The sequence below is a fragment of the Thamnophis sirtalis genome, unplaced genomic scaffold (genome assembly GCF_051295495.1).
Source record: "Thamnophis sirtalis isolate CommonGarterSnake01/CBP01778 unplaced genomic scaffold, rThaSir2_p1.2 scaffold_3, whole genome shotgun sequence".
NCBI lineage: Eukaryota > Metazoa > Chordata > Lepidosauria > Squamata > Natricidae > Thamnophis > Thamnophis sirtalis.
In genome coordinates this window covers 144497828-144517568 of record NW_028261383.1, presented here as the reverse complement: position 1 = coordinate 144517568, position 19741 = coordinate 144497828, and the positions used below count along the sequence as shown (strand labels likewise).

The following is a 19741-nucleotide window of genomic DNA, read 5'->3' as shown; positions in this document are numbered from 1 at the left end:
CACAAAGCACCACACCCCATTGTCTCTGCTTCTCCTATGAACAGCTTATGGGTATACTCCTTCATAGGGTGGATTAAAACAAAGGACAAAATGATCACTTCCTCCGAATGAGTGTAGAAGAATATCCACTGGTGTGACTGGCTACATACAGCAGATTAAATAACATGTCAGTATCATCTAAGCCTTGGATGGCACTCACTCCCTTTTCACTGGTTGGCCTGCACCATACTCAGTAATACATCCATGTCCCATTTTTAAAAGGAAATTCTTAGTGTACCCAAGGCAGCGTTTCATCCACAATCCTGTGCCCTCAAGTCTAGAAGGAGGCAAAACTTTTTAAAAAAAAAAATAGGCTTGGATGAATCTCAGCTGTAAGTGTTTGATTTGCCCTAAGGGGATTATTGAAAACTGATGGTAAGAAATGTGATTGGAAGGCAACAGAAATAGAAAACAGTGGCCTCCAGCAAACATAATAAATAAATAATAATATAAATAATAAATAAATAAATAATAATTAATATAAATAAATGCTATAATTAATTAAATAAATAAATAATATAAATAAATTATAAAATAAATAATGCAATAAAATAATATAAATAAATTATAACATAAATAGATAATAAAAATAAATAAATAATAAAAATAAATAAATAATAAAAATAAATAAATAATAAAAATAAATAAATAATAAAGATAAAATAAATAAGCCATGAAACTCAAAGTGTGTCTCACCCAGTTAGTCTCCACACCTTATTTCCGAGCAAGCAAGCACAAGAAAGCGATTTTCCCCTCCCCATCATTGTTGTTCCCAATCCTGTAAATTCCCCTCCCCTGCATCTTGCATCCATTCTAGCGCTTTTGGTGAGTGGCTGACTCGTCTCCTAGCAACCCACATCAGCACCCTCCCTTCCGATCCTCCTCCTCCCCCTCCCTCCTCTCCGGTTAAGTGAACTCTGGCTCCCGCCTCTTCCGTTTCCGCCGCCGTCGCCCACTTCTATGCCGGCTGAGTGCTATTGTTTCTCTGCGGGCACCAGGTAGGGGAGGTGCCGGGGGAGGGACGGGACGTCTCGGACGGGGCCGAGGGATGGAAAGAGGTTGTGCCGGGAGCGGTTAGAACAGCCTTCCCCGCTCTTTTTATAAGATGAACTACAACTTCCATCACCTTCGGCCGTCGATGGGATCCTCTTGGCTCTGCCTTCCAGGGCAGGGTTCACAAAAGAATCCATCCTGCGTCCAGCAGGGCAATTGCCTCCCAGTGTGTTGCTGAGGACGCTTGTATTAAAGGAAAATTTTGAAATTCCGATTGGTTTAAGTAACCTGCTTTCCTAGATACTTTGTGTGGTTCTGGGCTGCAGGTGCTAGCAGCTAAAGGTAGAGATGGGAGGAGGAGAAACTTCGGTTGAATAAATGAAAGGGACAGTCGTTTTAAAAGAACTTTTCTTCATTTTCCTCTGTTTCAGATGACTTGCTCTGGAGCTGCTGCAACTGACTGATTTGGGGATGCACAGACTGACATTGGAAATGAGAGGGGAATCAAGCTTTGTTTCATCCCGGTTGTGAGTATGCTATGCCTGTGTGTATAATGGAATTTCTGAATGGGTCCTCCTTCACAAATAATTGGTCTTTGATAGTCAGGAATAAGAAATATGCTAGCTTTGTGTTGAACAAAGAAGGAAAGAATTAGAAGCAAGGAGGAAAATGTAAGTTGTGTTTTTTTTTTATTGAGATGGTTGCAGTTTGAGTTGGGGATTGGCCTAGTATTTTGCTTATTTAATAAAATGGGAAAGACATTGGTTATAGCCGATAAGTGAGTACTGTTGTCACTGTGAAGAGTAAATTGACATTGTCAAAGTGTGTGTAAAGGAGTAAATTATTGGTCTAAAGAGACTATCAATTCTTCTTTTGATAAAGGATTCATTTGATTTAAGGAAAACTATTTCTTGATATACAGTGATTAGATAATTAAGATAATTGAAATGAACACACTTGGTAATTTTTATACTGGGCCAATTAATGAGGTAATAACAGTAAAGACTATTTTAGGCCTACAAGTTAGTGTTATCTTACATGATTGAATTAATTATCTAGAGTGACAGTAAATCAATAGAAGATGGGAGAGGCTGAAAGCAGATCTAAATCATCTTCAGGATTCCTTCCAGAATGGAGTTTGGCCTTCTGGACTCTGTGTTCAGTGATGGTACCAGTGATGTTCACCTTGTGGTGCAGTTTTCGGCGATCTCGGAGGCAAGGACTTCTGCAGGTTGTCTTGCATAAAAGCAAACATGATTGGCAAGATATAGACTTCTTTAGCCAGCCTACCTATTGCTGTGTCTGCACACAACATATTCTCCAGGGAGCTTTCTGCAACTGCTGTGGGCTGTGTGTTGATGAAGAATGCCTGAAGAAAGCTGATGGCCATTTCCTATGCAAGGAAATTGTGCCAAGAAACCAAGATGGGAGACCGGCTTCTATGGTGCACCATTGGATCCGAGGCAATGTTCCACTGTGTAGCTACTGTGTGGTGTGCAAACTACAATGTGGTACTCAACCTAAGCTCTGTGATTACAGGTAATGCTGCAGATTTAAAAATATCTGAGCAGTGGTAGAGGAAATAACTCAGCAATGTCACTTCCTTATTTATCCTCTTTACATTTCTGAGACTTGTTCATTACATTGTGTTTTATGCAAGCCAACCATTATAGTTTGTTTAAATTGTCGCTTTTTAATTATGGATGGCAAATTTTTAATTGGGGAGATTTTTGCATATTCTTTTTATAGAATTGAATTATGCATGATTCTCGGCTTGCAATTTCCTGGGGCTTAAGAATAGGACAGGATTTTGCAAAAGCTACCTCTGATGGTGCTCGGGGTTTAACAAAGTTTTCACTGGAAACAAGCTTTGGGAGATAAGAGCAATGCAGTTCTACTTTGCAAAAATCCTGGTATAAAAAGAGCCACAAGATGTTGAGTCGCATCTCCTTAATATTTCCTGAAGACACTCCTGAGAACCAAAGCCATTTGGTTTTCTAAATAGCATCTCAAGTAGTCTTGGGTAGAAATTTTCCTGTTTTTTTTTAAAGAACCATATTTGTAGATATTCACATTTGAAAAACAAATGAAAAGAATGTAGTAGGTTAAATACAATCAATAAGAAACCTTTTGCATTCCAAGAAAGGAAAAAAATAAACCCGTTTGTTCTCTGAATATATTACTCTTAATTTAGCATGTGACTACCACTTTATATGTAGTCGCTGGAATGTTTTTCACAAGCATCTACTTTGTACACATCTTCACTCACTAATTGTTTTAGACTATTACTCAGCCTTCCTAAACTTGGGGCCCTTCACCTGTATTGCAACTGCATTTTGCTTGATTTATAAAACTCCTGTGGTATTTCATTAAGAACCAGTGTCAGAGTTAACAGACGTCATCAGTGTTTGCTGGGAATTTTGGATGTTGTAGCCACAATCACAATATCCCTGAAGATAGGTAGATAGGGGGCTTCTGTAACTCTTCCTCACTTGAAAGGACCAGAGAATATAATTGTTGATGTCTGTACTGTGTCTTTTTCTTTCTTGGTATAATTGAGGACTATTTTTCCACAGTGTGACAATGAAGCTTTTAAAAACCTAAAATTACATACAATACCATAATACAATATGAAAGGTATTCTTTTTCAATAGTATATCAGTTCTTCTATCTGTGAATATATAGCAGAACTGATCTGTATTTTCATAAATCTATTTTAATTATCCCTTACTAATTCATTTGTTATTTTTGTGCAGAATTTGAGTGTCTATTCTGTTGGCTGTTGAAAACTACCTTCTGCCAATTCTTAACTTAAGACCTTTTGCCTTCATTTGATGGTTGATTATCCTGTATTACTCTCTTTTAAAAGACAAAAATACATCTGTTATTTTTTCAGAATCAAACAGATGTGGTTTAGCTCATTATTCAACCCTGCAGGGAGAAAGTATTTTTATTAGAATATTGCCCAAAACATTGTCCAATGACATTCAAAATAACATATATGAACAATTATAAATGTTATTTTCTCTTTCAATGACTAACTGGCTCATTTTTGGATTATCGAAATAAACTAAGCCTCCAACAGATCCATGTTTACTTGATAGAACATACAGTATATTGTCCATCTGTTGCTTGGAAGGTATTGAGCCTGCTTTTGGGAATTATTTCTCTTTTTTTTTTTTTCTTAATTGGGTCTGAAGTGATAATACCAACCCACCATTTTTGTTTTTTCTTTTGTTTTAAGCCAAGCTTCCTTTTATTAAAAACGACCTACCTTACTATTGATAAGTTAATTTATGCTTTGTCAGAACAAGCTGTTATCAAAGTCCTTTCTTTTTGTTCCTTTTTTGCTCTGTGGTATTAATGCTTGGGTTTGGCTATACTAAACTCAGAGAGTATTCCACTTGGTTACATAGAACGATATATCTAAAAATTCCTTTTATTGATTCAATTATCAACTACCTTTGCCACTCAGGACACTGAAACAATGTTGGCAATCATGCAAAGTTGCTGGAAAAGTGAGGGCCGATGGAAGAGAGACTTATTTTCAGCAACATCCATCTGAAACTAATAAGAAAAGAATAGAGTTGATGTGCTTTAATTCAGTGGTTGAGTCATTGCACCATTTTTTGTTTAAGCCCCTCAAAAATGATATTGTTTCCCTAATTGTCCGGTAATAATATCTCAGAATGGAACCAGTCTTTCTTTGTTCTGATTGTTATTCTGACTGTTCTACTTTCAGGTGTATTTGGTGCCAGCAAACTGTACATGATGACTGCATGCAGAGTTCTTTGAAGAATGGGAAGTGTGAATTGGGAGAGTTTCGCAACCTCATTATCCCCCCAATTTACTTGCTCAAAGTCTGTCAGATGCGTAAAAGTAAACACATGGATGACTACAAGGTAAGTGCTACAGTGTCCTCAAGACCCAACTGGGGAGGCCTTGCATGCTGTGACCTGTGTCAGACCAAACCGAAGAGGAAAAATAGGATACATGTGTTGGATTAATTCTGTAGTTCACTGAGAAAAATAAAAGAGGAGAAAATGAAAGGAAGAACCTGTTGCATCAGTACAATATGTAACTTACATAAAGGGCTTATTAGCAACTTGGTATGAAATAGCTTCTCCAGAAAAGTTCACAAAGCATTATTTTTATGATAGTGACAGCTGCTTTTATTATCCATACTTTAGTTTATGTTTCATAGACTGGATTGCTCTGTTGAAAATTTATATCTTAATTGTGCTTTTTTAATGTTACATTTGAAGATTTGAGTTAATATTTATGTAGTTATAGAACAGGACCCTTGCACTTCTTAATAGTTGGTTAATGGTGTACAAAAATATTCCTCTGATACAGGTTTTGGCAGCTACTGTAGTGCCCCTGATAAAAGATAATAAAATACATGTTAATAGGTTATAGCTTTACTCAGCTGCTCCTGGAATGACTGGGAAGTAAAAATTCATCCTATAATAAGATCAAGGAATAAAATAAATGTTACCACTTGTTAATTGGCAAAAATGATAGAGGTTGATTTTACTATGGCTCTATCAAAGAAAGGCCAGCTTTTAAGGCACCCATTTGGGTGTTCTAGCTTATATTTTAATCTCTGTGCAAATTACACATAAATTACCATATTTTTGGAGTATAAGACGCACCTTTTTCCCTCAAAAAAGAGGGTGAAAATCTAGGTGCATCTTATACACTGAATACAGCATTTTTGGCCTCCCGAAACCCCGCTCCCTTTGCAAAAATGGCTGTGCATAGCCTTTAGGAGTGCTCCTGGGGACTGGAGAGGGCAAAAACGAGTGGAAAATGAGCCATTTTTTGCTCATTTTCGCCCCCCCCCCTCAGCCCCAAGGAGCACCCTATAAACCTCCTAAAGGCTATGCATGCCCTTTTTTTTTTTTTTTTTTTTTGACAAAAAATGGGCCTGTTTTTGAGAAAACCAGGCTGTTTTTGGGAGGTCTGCAGAGTGCAAAAACTTTTTTTAAAATTTGCATCTTTAAAATCTTGGTGCGTCTTATACTCCGAAAAATACAGTAGCTTGATTGTGGTTTAAAAGACTTATACAGATCAGTTTTGCAATCTAAATATAGGCTCTAACATCTATTGTGGATATTAACTTTTCTGTACCTGTATATTAAGCACTACCAGGACAAATAGAAAGGATATGTTTGAGTTCTAACAGGCTGTAGGTTATGTTGACTATTTCAAAATGGCAATCATATGAAAATCAGAATAAATCATATATGTGAATCATGGTTTAGTCTTACATTGAACAGGAAAATTGGTATTTCCTATAAATTATAAAGCAATTTATTTTTCTCTAAGTAATTTGCAAGAGTACATTTTCTCTTTTCCAATTTTAAGAGTTAATTTTACAACAACATGAGGAAAAAAATAAGAGGGTGATGTTATTTTGTGACTATGCAGATCTAAATAGCTTGCTTCTGCCTTTTCCCCCCAGCTATCTGAGTCTTATGGGAAAAATTGGACCCCAGTAATAATTCTGGTCAATACTCGGAGTGGAAACAATATGGGGGAAACACTGTTAGGACAATTCAAGATCTTATTAAATCCAATTCAGGTAATTGTATTGATACAATGAAACTGAAGATGAGCTAGATTTGTTCCTTAAGTAAGAAATCAAACATAACTTAAGACATCCTTAAGATTTGTTTTTATTTTTTAAATAGGGTAAAAAAATTAAAAACTCACTTAAGGAATTATTATCACTGTGGTCAAGATGGATTCAATTGAAGAAACATGCATAACATTGCAGTATAGAAATGAGCATGATACTGTTCAGCGGGGTTTCTCAAGACACCGAGAATGAATTCCACAGATACCCTGTTTCCCTGAAAATAAGATCTCCCCAGATAATAAGCCCAATAAGGCTTTTGAGCGTATGCACTAAAATAAGCCCTCCACAAAAATATTGCAATACAGCAGCAGCCAAGAGGTGACCACACTTGCTGCCTCCTGCACCTCAAAAATAATAAAACCTCCCCAAAAATAAGGCCAAGTGCTTATTTCGGGGGTCAAAAGAAAATAAGACTCTGTCTTATTTTGGGGAAAACACGGTATATAAATAAATAAATAAATATAGTGCCCATATCATTTTACCGTACAATTATACCTTGCAAATATGCCATATCATTTGAAAAATGTTTTTCCAATTGTTTTGGAGACTACATTGTGACCAGCCCTGTTGCTCACAAGATTTAACAAATGTCACAAGATGGCAAATATTTTCCTTACGAAAGGATTTATATAGCACTTTCTTTCAATAGTCACCACTTGGATAACATGCCATTCAGGGGTAAAGTCTAGCTGGTGTTACTGCTGGTTCGCATGTTTGTGTGTTGGATGCGCACTGTGTGTGCATGCACAATTCAATGAAAATTTTTCTGCACATGTGCAGAACTCAAAAACAAGAGACAGTGGCGACTGGGGAACCAGTTCGGAGGCATGTCCAGCCTGGGTCGTTGCTGGTTCTGCACCTCTGGTCCCATTGATGGTGAAACGTTAATGAATGCTGCAGAATAATTAGAGTGCACTTGCAGTACATTCTGTGGTAATGTAGAAGGACCCTTACTCCTTAACTTTTTATTTTTTAATTACAGCTTTTACCTCTATAGCTTTTTTTCTTGAACACTTTCTTGAATATTTTAAAAAGAAAAGAAACAAGTGTGCTTTCCTTGTCCCTTCCATGCTTTGTTATATATTTCAAGCCTTTGCTAAAATCTTCAACTTACCATTGGAAATATTTCGAATTTTCTTCCTCTGTTAATTATCTGAACTCAACATGCTATCCCTTCAGTTTCTTGTTCCACAGGACTGGAAAATGTCCTTAAATGATTTCAGATTCTCAGTGTTACTCTGCAGTGAATACATTCCAATAATCCATAGAGCAAAAATAATTTTCCTCTGTTGTTTTTAAGGTCATAGTTCATGGCTTAGATCAGTGTTTTTCAACCTTTTTTGTGCAAAGGCACACTTTTTTCATGAAAAAAATCACGAGGCACACCACCATTAGAAAATGTTTAAAAAAATTAACTCTGTGCCTATATTGACTATATATAAAGTAATTTTCCCACGGCACACCTTACACTATGTCACGGCACACTAGTGTGCCACGGCACAGTGGTTGAAAAACACTGGCTTAGATGAATAGGCCTCATTTAACCTAATGGACTATCTTGTCCCCAGAGGTGAGTCTGGCCCCCAGTCTTGCCTTCTGCCAAGTATTCTGGGGATCAGAGAGTCGCACTGGGGTGGTTGGTGGCTTGAGAACCCACCCTCCACTTTTTAATTTCTCTTTTAACCCTGTTCTTATTTTGTTCTTCCTTCTTTTTAATTCTGTTTTTTACTACAGTATGTCTCTTTTATATGATTTTATGGCTTGCGGCCAGAATCACTTGGTAGTGAAATGAGCACTGTCTAAATTTGTTAGGTTAGGTTAGATTAGATGATTAGATTGACCAGAACCTATATTTGTAGGCATTTATTTAATCTGGAAAAAAATGCTTTCTACAATGTCATCTAACTAAATATTTTTTTAAATGTATTTTTAGGTGTTTGACCTAACCAAAACAACTCCAGCAAAAGCACTCCAGCTTTGTACCTGGCTACCTAGCAATTCTGTCAGAGTCCTTGTTTGTGGTGGAGATGGCACGGTGGGTTGGGTCCTGGATGCAATTGATGGCATGAAACTAAAGGTATGGTGTTTCAGAATACCTTGGCAACCCCTTTTCTTCTTTGTTGTTCACAGATTTGCTTCTTTGCCAATTTGTTGCATCTCTTCCAGTAAAATATTGTCAGAATAATGCAGCAATATAATAGCTTTACCATAAAAATCTACTTCCCCACCCATGACTGAAATGTGTGTTTTGAAGCATACTTTTTCTACAATAAGTTCTGTCCTCTTTCCTGTGTCAGACAATTTTTTTAAATTTGCTATTTATAATATGCTAATTTCCTGAAAATTAAAATGGAGTATAAAGGTAAAGGTTTCCCTGTCCAGGAATCTCCGACTCTTGGGCGCAATGCTCATCATCATTTCAATGCTGAGGGGGCAACGTTGTCTGAAGACATTTTCCATGGTCATGTGTCCAGCATGAGTATACGACTATACTATAGTTGTATAGTATAGTCCAGCATGACTATACTATACGATTATATCCATCGAACACTGTTACGTTCCCACCAAAGTGGTACCTATTAATCTACTCACATTTGCAAGCTTTTGAACTGCTAGATGGGCAGGAACAGGAGCTCACCCTATTGTGTGGTGCTCAGGTCTTGAATCTAGGCTTTCCAGCTGACAAGTTCAGTGTCTTTAACTGCTGACTCATCACACCCTCAGAATGGAGACTATTCCCTACCCCACCCCCACCCCCAAGTGATATGTTCAGCCATCAAAATCCTTGTCCCTGAACCATATATTAATGCAAAAAGGCTGCTTCTAAGAGCCAGTTTGTTCTAATGGTCAAGATGCTGGCCTACACATTGGGAAACGGTGAATTCTAGCCCTGCCTTAGGCTCAAAAGCTAGCTGGGTGACTTTGGGCCTGTCACTCTTTTTCAGCCCAGCCTGAGGCTGTTGTGGGAAACATAGGAGGAGAAAGTAATATCAGGTATGTTCGCCACCCTGAGTTACTTACAAAGTATAAAAGTGGGATAAAAGTGAAATGTATGTATGTACGTATGTATGTATATATTTCAGTTCCTTCTTAGGCTGAAGCCTCAAGAGGCTTTGCAAATATTATCAGGTATATAGTTTTCCAGTTGTTTTCCTTAGAAGCCCAGACGTGCTGTTAAGGAAAAATCCTTGAAGCAGAATTGCAATTAGTGGCAATTCAAGCTCTCACTGAAATTTCAAGGATCAAAGATGTTAGGCAGCCAGGCATATAAAATCTCAACTCTTAACCCTGAATTAATGCTTCTATACCACAGGGGCAAGAAAGGTATGTCCCTCGGGTTGCGATTTTACCCCTGGGCACAGGTAATGACCTATCAAATACCCTCGGCTGGGACACTGGCTATACTGGGGAAGTTCCAGTGGAGCAGATTCTACACAACATCATGGATGCAGATGAAATCCGGTTGGACAGGTGAGTGCTTCAAAGCAAAACCTCTTTCAAACTCCAGCTCCTGCCTTCCAAAATAAAATTCCCCTTTGAATTGGATCGGGAATCCAATCCCTTGAAGTTTACCAAGGGCTTTCACATGGGTCTTTAGGAAACTGGAAGAACTTTCTTTTTCATTAAATACAAGTTTACATTATGGTTGCATTGGCATTAGAACATTTCTTGTATTGATTATTCTATTTCTAATATTGTTTTAAGCCATATATAATATCATGTATGTATGTATGTATGTATGTATGTATGGATGGATGGATGGATGGATGGATGGATGGATGGATGGATGGATGGATGGATGGATGGATGGATGGATGGATATATAAGCACAAAATCCCCTTGGTGGATTTTTTTTTTATCATGCAGGGCATTTTTGGATTCTGCCAATTGAGGGTAAGGCAGCTTGGTCTGTGATCTATCAAAGCTTTCCATTTCCTGCATAATGTTTCCTCCAAGTCTGTGTTTATTATATTCACCTGACAGTCAAGGTGAAATTATTTTCAAGGATCTCTGAGACAAAAAGCAACATTATGTTAGCTAATCCATTCTTAATGAACAAAAATTAAGGGATAGTATTGTACATAGGTAGGCGGTGTGTGGCATCTAGATTATTAAGATGCCCATGGTCATCTCCATTCACAGCTGCTGGTCTTTCTGCCCCACTTGATTTTAATTAATATTTTAGGTTCTACATTTAAATACATTGAAAGCCAACATTCTGTAAAACCACACAACAATCTTCAGCACCATCTTTGCTTATAAGCATTCCTCTGAGCTTCAGATAGGTATTAAAAAAATAAAAATATAGAAAAGCACCCACATCTCCATAAAAAGACAATGTTATTCTAAGAATTGGCGCAAGCATCTTGAGAAGCTAGAAAAGTAGCAAGGAACAATCTTTGCAGTTTGCCTTTGGGTGAAAAGAGTTATATGGCAAGATGTGCCCACCAAGATAAACATTTTGTGAATAGATCAGCCCATTCAAGTGGCAAATCTAAGGGCCTGCCAATCCCAGGTAAGTCACAAAATGAACCCAGGAAGTCCTAAAAATGTATTGAAAACATTGTTCAGCAATTTTTCATTTCCCCTAAAAAACATTGCGACTTATTCAGAGTGCCATTCTTAGCTCTTTGTTTTCTGCTTGTTTTGCCATGTAAGATGCCAACCTGTGCGTTCTTTCTTAGGTGGAAGGTTCAGGTAATAAACAAAGGATACTACAACTTAAGAAAATTGAAGGTAAGGCTTGGAAATGTTTTTGTATAGTGATGAAAATGCTATAGCATAAGAACCTAATCCTCTCTGGGTAGGTGGGTAACTTCTAGTGATCTGCTTGGACCTGCTAGATTCTGGGATCCTTGGATCCAGAAAGATTCTTAAGCAAGCATGCTTGTTCAGGAGAACTGGGTAAAATTTAGAGCAATCCTAGTGTGAAGTACAAAAAAAGTGGATTATCTACTATTTGTAAGATTCTGCCAGCTCATAGGAGGAAAAAAAACTACATTAACCTTTTTTCCTCTGAAGGCTTGTAATTGACAGTTTAGGAATGGGATATATCCATGTTAGTCTGAACTTGTGACATTTCAGGAAAAGAGAAGAATGTTGCTAGTGCAGAGATCCCTTCCCCCCCCCCTCCCCATAGTTTTTCAGAGGGGATGTAATTCTCAACCATCCTACTCTCTGCCAGAGAATAAAATTTGGTCTAGTCTTCCTGCTGTTCCTTAGCTGCAAAGAGACATCAGAATTTTTTCCCTTTAATGTTGGTAAAGCGCAGCAGTGCTGAGCAGGAGGCAGAACAGAATGTTCAGATCCACACACATTCTTCAAAAACGACATTGCATGACCCGACTGGACTTCCTTTTTCAGCTTCAGGGCATTACTTAAACCCCAGGTCTTTTAAAACGAAAAACAAAAACAAATAGTGTTCCTTGACGTGTGTGTTTTGCAAAACTGACTCTTACAATTTTTTTGAAAAATTATTCTTTTCCAGTTTTGCATTGATTATTGATGGTTGATGTTTCTTTCTCTCTCTCTCTCTCTCTCTCTCTCTCTCTCTCTCTCTCTCTCTCTCTCTCCCTCCCTCCCTCCCTCCCTCCCTCCCTCCCTCCCTCCCTCCCTCCCTCTCCCACCCTCTCTCCTTCTCCCTCTCTCTCCCTCTCTTCCCCCCTCCTCTTTGCAGGTATTCACAATGAATAACTATTTTTCAGTAGGTCCAGATGCCCTCATGGCTTTAAACTTTCATGAGCACCGTGAGAAGACTCCGTCTCTTTTTACTAGCAGGATTATTAACAAGGTGAGTTGACTGAGCTCTGAATTCCGATATAGGTAGTCTTCAACTTTTACAACCACAATTGAACTCAAAATTTCTGTGGCTAAGCGAGACAGTGGTTTCATGATGATGCCCTTTCTTGCCACAGCTGTTATGTGAATCACTGCAGTGGTTAAGCTAGTAACACGGTTGTTAAGTGAATCTGGCTTCTCCATTAACTTTGCTTGTCAGAAGATTGCAAAAGGTAAATCACATGACCCCGAGACTCTGCAACCATCATAAATATGAGCCAAGTGTCCAGATTTTGATCACATGATTACAGGGATGCTTCAACAGTTATAACTCTGAAAAAGTCATATATCACTTTTCAGTGCCATTATAATATTGAATGGTCACTTAATGAATCCTTGTAATTCAAGGATTACCTGAATTTACCTCTCATTCATCCAACTAAATCAGCTAAATAAACATAGTAAAACTGTACCCATTGTACATTGTACTGTACCGTACAGTATTTAGAGGAAGTAACTACCACATTTTTCGGAGTATAAGATGCACCAAGATTTTGAAGAAGCAAATTGAAAAAAAAGTTTTTGCACTCTGCAGACCTCCCAAAAAAAGACTCGTTTTTCATGAAAACGGGCCTGTTTTTGTCAAAAAAAGGGGCATGCATAGCCTTTAGGAGGCTTATGGAGTGCTTCTGGGGGCTGAGGGAGGCAAAAATGAGCAAAAAATGGCCCGTTTTTGCTCATTTTTGCCCTCCCCAACACCCAGGAGCAATCTGCAAGCCTTCTAAAGGCTATGCACAGCTATTTTGCAAAGGGGGCAGGGTTTCAGGAGGCCAAAAATGCTGTATTCATTGTATAAGATGCACCCAGATTTTCACCCTCTTTTTTGAGGGAAAAAGGTGTGTCTTATACTCCGAAAAATACAGTAGCTGAAAGTTAGCAGTAATCATCTAGTCCTAGTTCAGTATTCTTGATTGTTACACTAAAATACTGTACTTTCTGGAGAATATATCTTATCTAATCTTCTTGTAGATAAGCTTAATTTATTTTCTTTGATGGGATTCTGTGGTTTTCATGACTGTCTAATTTAGGACATTCTTAGTTTATCTCAGTCTGACAGGAGCATAACACAGGTATTCTTTGCACATTATGGTTGCAAGGGATGATGATTATTAAGTGAGGACTACCTGTATGTTGTTATCAATGTAATTTGACTCATCAGAAGATAAGAGTTCACAAGTTCTACCATGAAGGAAATCTTCAAGATGTAGTATAAAGCTTATATACGATAACTGGAATGTGGATGCTCCCAAATTAGGAAATTACAGAAAAGGTTTTTTTTTCCCTGCAGAATCACTAGTGGTGCTATGCATTGTTTCAGGTGGCCAGGGATTTGGGTGGGGATAAAGTGAAAAATATAACCAAGTAGCTTGTAGAAAGAAAGAGGATTTTCCTGTCCCTTTGCATTAGAATTTTAAAAATCTGTTCATGGTAGTTATCTCCTTCAAACTATTCCTATGCAATAATTCTGTGTACTTCAAAAGCATTTGGAAACTAGGTGTGTTCTGTAATTGGGGGGGAGGGGTGTGTGAATAAGCCATCTGTCCAGTCTTCTCCTTCTTTAAAATCCCACCTCTGTTTGTCTTGTAGGCTGTGTATTTTTTTTATGGAACCAAAGATTGCTTAGTTCAGGAATGTAAGGATCTAAACAAAAAGATTGAGGTAAGATAATTGTGTTTCCTCTCTTCCCTAGAAATTTAATTTACCTGAGAAATAGCTTGTCATTTATAAAGAGGTGGAATCAGAAATGGCATACATTAAATCAAGAATGTACAGTACATGGAAGGGCTTTAGTGGCATTCTGAGCAGATGGGCATCAATAAATATGTTTAGTAGCTATTTAAATGAGGATTCTTTTTTTGTCCTAGACAGCAATCATTGGATGCTCACTTGTGCTTATTTGTGTTTTTTTAACCATATACATGAAACTTCCCCAGGTCAATTCATTTTAAATCACATGGGAGAGTCACCCTTTATATGAAATCAGAATGTGATTGGTTTGTTTCTGGCTTAGCATGAGGTATGAATGGGTCCAATAAATAAATTGATCTTCCATAACAGACTAGGCCACATGGAGTTTCCTAGTCTGTTTTGTACTCCATTCAAGCCCCTGACCAATTCATAGACTTTATAATGCAAGAGCAGTGTTTAAAAAAACAAGGGAAAGCAAAATAACAACAGGCCAAATAAGCTAGGATTATTTTGCTTGTTTGCAAAATTGGTAGTGGTTTGATTGGAACACGTTTCTCAAATCATGTTTAACTCTGGCTTAGCATCATGGATGAGCCCAGAGGCTATACAGATTGCTCGCCTTCCTTTATGTTCCCTTCTGATTTGCCCCCAGATGTCTAACCTTTTGAATTCAATCTCACAGGTGTAATTTACTAACACCCTGTTGTATATCTTTAAAGCTAGAGTTGGATGGAGAGAAGATCGACTTGCCCAGTTTGGAGGGGATCATAGTGCTAAATATTGCCTACTGGGGAGGTGGCTGTCGACTATGGGAAGGAATGGGGGATGAACTTTATCCTCTAGCAAGGTAGGTTAGTAATAAGTTGCATATAAATTATATACAGTTGGGAAGGTTCGGAGACTCTTGTATCCAGGGGTGAGTCATCCAAGCAGGATCATCTGATAGTTGTATAGCTCGGTATTTTTAAAAAGATACTTCATACTTCTTTATTTTAGCTTGCCTTAGCAGCCTTTTTCCTTGTTGCTTAACAATGCAAATATCCCCAAAATGGCACAGATCTTCAAAAAGGAATAACAGGCTGTGGCTAAAGAGAGCCTCTCTTGGTTTAATAAAGATAATAGTCCTTAGCAAATGTTTAAGAAACGAAAGGCAGAACTTACTGTCCATTTGAAAAATAAATTCCAAAACGGCTACTTCCTCAACAGTTAATTGATTGCAGCCCTGCCCCCCACCCCCAGCTGTCGGCACACCGGCAGCTTCAAAGCACAGCTCCTGAAGCTACTTGCTATATGGAGGGTAGTGTGGGATGATTCTAGGACTTTCCCTAACCCAGGACAGTCATATAAACGAAAAGAATGCCAGTTCCTTCTATTGGTAAGTTGGGCATGTCATTTACCGTATTTTTCAGAGTATGATATGCACCGAAGTATAGTACGCACCAAGATTTTGAAGAGGTACATTTAAAAAAAAAGTTTTTTTCACTCTGCAGACCTCCCAAACCCTCTGCATGCCTCATTTTTTGTGAAAAAGGAGCATGCAGAGAATTTGAAAGGCCTGCAAAGTGTTCTGGCGGGGGGGGGGCAAAAACGAGCAAAAACCGCCCCTTTTTTCATGAAAACAGGGCCCCTTTTTGCCAAAAACAGGGCATGCATAGCCTTTAGGAGGCTTGTAGAGTGCTCCTGGGGGTGGGATGGGGAAACAAGCAAAAATCAGCCATTTTCCACTTGTTTTTGCCCTCCCCAGCCCCCAGGAGCACTTTCCAGGCCTCCCAAACCCTCTGCACATCCATTTTTGTGAATGGGGCGGGGTTTTGGGAGGCAAAAAGTACCTTATTCAGTGTATAAGATGCACCCAGATTTTCACCCTCTTTTTGGGAGGAAAAGGTGCACCTTACATATTGAAAAATACGGTAGTTGGCCATCATAAAAAAGAATCACTTAAAAAGACTCACTAGAGTAGAGCCTAATGCTGGGAACGATTGAGGGCAAAAGAAGAAGGGGATGACAAAGAATGAGATGGCTGGGTGGAGTCAGTGAAGCTGCAGGCGTGAGCTTCAATGGACTCCGGGGAATGGTAGAGGACAGGAAGGCCTGGAGGAACATTGTCCATGGGATCACCATGGGTCAGACACGACTTCATAATTAACAACAAAAAGGAATAATTTGTTCCAATAGAAGAGATAGCACTGATGAAGTTACCTAATTTGGTAATGAAAAATCTATAAAAAAACAAAAAACCAAGCCTCGAGGGTCCCAAGGATCCCACAGAATAATTTGTTCCATCCCCAATTCTTGGCTTGGTGTTCACACTTCCTCATTCTTGCCAGATAACAACATCTAGATCAGGAGTGTCAAACTCACATCGTCACAATGGTATCCCATGACGTATTGTGACTTTTCCCCCCTTCGCTAAACTGGGGTTGTGCATGGCCAGCGCATGACACATCCAGCCCGCAGGCCGCGAATTTGACAGCCCTGATCTACATCATCACCTCAATTTTCTACCTCCTTTCCTTTCTGACATTCAAACACTTTTCTGCAAGTAGAGGCTTGAAAAGTTGGATTGGGAAGCAAAATGTAGGCTGTACCTACCCATTTGGGTTTCTCAGCATAGCTTCTCAATCTGGGGATGGGTGGGAGCTGCTATTTACTATTGGCAGGGCTGTGATTCACATAATCAGGCAACCTTTTTGACAATTGGGTCCAGGATGTCTACTGATCCTAAGCTTTCCTTGTCCTACTCCAGGCATGATGATGGACTGCTGGAAATTGTTGGAGTCAATGGCTCATTTCACTGTGCACAAATTCAAGTGAAGCTTGCAAATCCTGTCCGGCTGGGACAGGCCCATACAGTAAGGGTATGTTGCACATCTCTGTGGCTGTTCTCCATACTCTGGATTGAATCTTTTATTTGGAGCTCAAGAATGAAACAGAAAATGTGTTGGGAAAAGGCAGGGCTTGTTTCTCTTGTTTCTTGTTCAGGGCATACTGTTGTCTCATTCAGCTCTATCCTTTAATGTCTCATTCAGCTCTATCCTCTATCTTTAAAATCTCCTATTTATTTCTTCCTCCAGAAGAGTTTAGAAATTGTTCCACTTTTTTCAATAAGCTCTCATGAGTTTTCTAGCTTTCATTTTCATGCCAAAGAGGAAGCAATCTGCAGACTAGATTTTTGCTTTAGGAAAGCCTCTCCTGCCACCTTGCTGCCTTTCTCTTTGTTGGTTACAAAGAAAAGTGACTTGGAGCAAGTCTCCCTTCCTCCCCCCTCTCTCTCCCCCTTCTCTCTCTCCCTCTCCCTCCCTCCCTCCCTACCTCACCCCACCTCACCTCACCTCATAGGGCTGTTGTGGGGAAAATAGGAGAAGGAAGGAAGGAGTATTAAGTCTGTTCACTGCTTTAAGTTACTTAAAAAGTAATAAAGGCATACAATTCTAATAATAAATACAAAATATATGCAAACCTGAAGGGACCATGGGAAAGGGGATTTGTTCATATAGTTTGGTTACTCCCTTGAATAGAGGAGTATTAATAGGGGAGAATTAATTACATTGCACTAAAGGGCATACTAAATATATTTAGTATAGAGCTGTGATGGCGCAGTGGTTAGTGCATATTGTAGGCTGACTGCCGATTGCCAGCAGTTCAAATCTCACCGACTCAAGGTTGACTCCAGACTTCCAAGGTAGGTAAAATGAGAACCCAGATTGTTGTTGGAGGGAATATGCTGACTCTTAAACCGCTTAGAGAGGACTGTAAAGCACTGTGAAGCAGTATACAAGTCTTAATTGCTATTGTTATTAGCATTCTGTGTGAAAACAGTTTCCTGGACTGACTTAGTTCTCACATTCCACAGTCCTCTACCGTTACTTAACTTCTCTTTTGTTTTTTCCATTTCAGTTGATCTTGAAGAACTCAAAGATGCCAATGCAGGTGGATGGGGAACCTTGGGCACAAGGCCCTTGCACCATCACTATTACTCACAAGACCCACGCACTGATGCTCTATCACTCAGGTGAACAGACAGACGACGAGGTGTCCAGTGTGTCTGAACAGGAGCTGACAAAAGATCAAACTGATGAAGACACATAGATCTTGATCCAGGCTTGGCCTGCTAACTAGTAATGGTAGTTCAGCATGGCTTCTGCTGAAGAACCCTTGCACTACGATCGTGGCTCTCACAGAGGCTGTACCATCTCTGCTTTTATGAACGGCACAGGAATAATAAAAAAGCTAGACTTTTGAGGTGTATCCCAAAATCTGAGCCAAGTTCAGCATTCCAGCTTTGATAGAGATATATCTATATCTCTCTTTCTATGTGTATATATATATATAGCATCAAGAAGAAAAACAGCAGGGTGGAGGAACCTTTCGTGGTAACCGTTTATTGATGCTCTTTTTAGTAGACCTTGAAAAAGTGTGTGTAGTCCTGCGTAATTGTAATCGTTACCAGGTTTGTAATTTGAGGCTTGAAGGCAGTTCTTCCACTAACTGCCCAAAGCCACTTATGGCAGGGAGGGGTTTCAAATACTATCCTCCTGCAGACCTAGCACTGCCTGATCAGGAATATTATATGGAGTCAGCTGTTCCTTTTCTCTCCTTTCCTCGCCTCTTTTGGTAATGCATTCCATTTTTTTTTCCAGACCTTAACATGGGACGGTGCCAGGACCATTATTTTTTGCTCTCTTTTTGAAAATGGAAGGGTGAAAAATGGGGAAAAGTTGTATGAGGGGAAAAAGCCTTCATAAATGTTGCAGAGCGCTCCTGTGGGCAAAAACTATGTCTGCATTAGGTTCACAAACAGCTTCGAGTTCAGTGTTGTTGAATAGGTAGTATTATTGGTGGCCAACCTGCTGCAGACTACGCCATTTGATATCCTTACCTTCTTTGCAATCCTCAATAGAGCGAGGGCTAGATTTGTATGCTGCCTATTCAGTCAATATTGGTAAGGTATTTGGAGTTCTCAACGGAAAATGTTTGTTATTTGGAATATTATTTTTTTAGGTGTTTTTTTTTTTTTTATGATGTGCTTTGTTTCTAATGTCTGTTACACTGGTTTATTTACAGAAATGACAGTTCTAATTAGGACTCCTCAGTTAACTGTTTCAACTTTGGAAATTGCTTTTAGATTCATTTGATAGGAAACGCAGGTTGCTGCTGGAATGCAAAATGTAAGGAAGTTATCCTGTTTTCCCAAAAATAAGACCTCTCTGTATAATAAGCCCAATCGGGCTTTTGAGCGCATGCACTAAAATAAGCCCTCCCCTGAAAATAAACCCTCCCCGAAAATATTGCAACACAGCAGCCACCATGAGTTGACCACACTCGCTTTCCTGCACCTCAAAAATAATAAGATCTCCCTGAAAATAAGGCCAAGTGCTTATTTCGGGAGTCAAAAGAAAATAAGACCCTATCTTATTTTTGGGGAAACACGGTAGCAAACACCTTACAGGATCTTATAGGAATTTAGATAAGAACAAAGATACACTGAGATTTCAGCATTGTTCTTTTAGAACTTTCAGATGTATAACAATAGGTGGA

General features: G+C 38.9%; 1 protein-coding gene across 1 annotated transcript; it reads left to right on the top strand.

The window, feature by feature from the left end:
- The first annotated feature begins 967 nt into the window (after positions 1-967).
- Positions 968-19210, top strand: DGKE (diacylglycerol kinase epsilon). Its single transcript, XM_087710329.1, has 13 exons — positions 968-1037; positions 1464-1559; positions 2092-2571; positions 4775-4934; positions 6500-6619; positions 8610-8753; positions 9990-10147; positions 11362-11413; positions 12354-12467; positions 14102-14173; positions 14923-15050; positions 16950-17061; positions 18101-19210. Exons 3-13 carry the CDS (start codon positions 2114-2116, stop codon positions 18290-18292), a joined length of 1710 nt encoding a protein of 569 aa, XP_087566455.1. The 5' UTR covers positions 968-1037; positions 1464-1559; positions 2092-2113; the 3' UTR covers positions 18293-19210.
- The last annotated feature ends 531 nt before the right edge of the window (positions 19211-19741 follow it).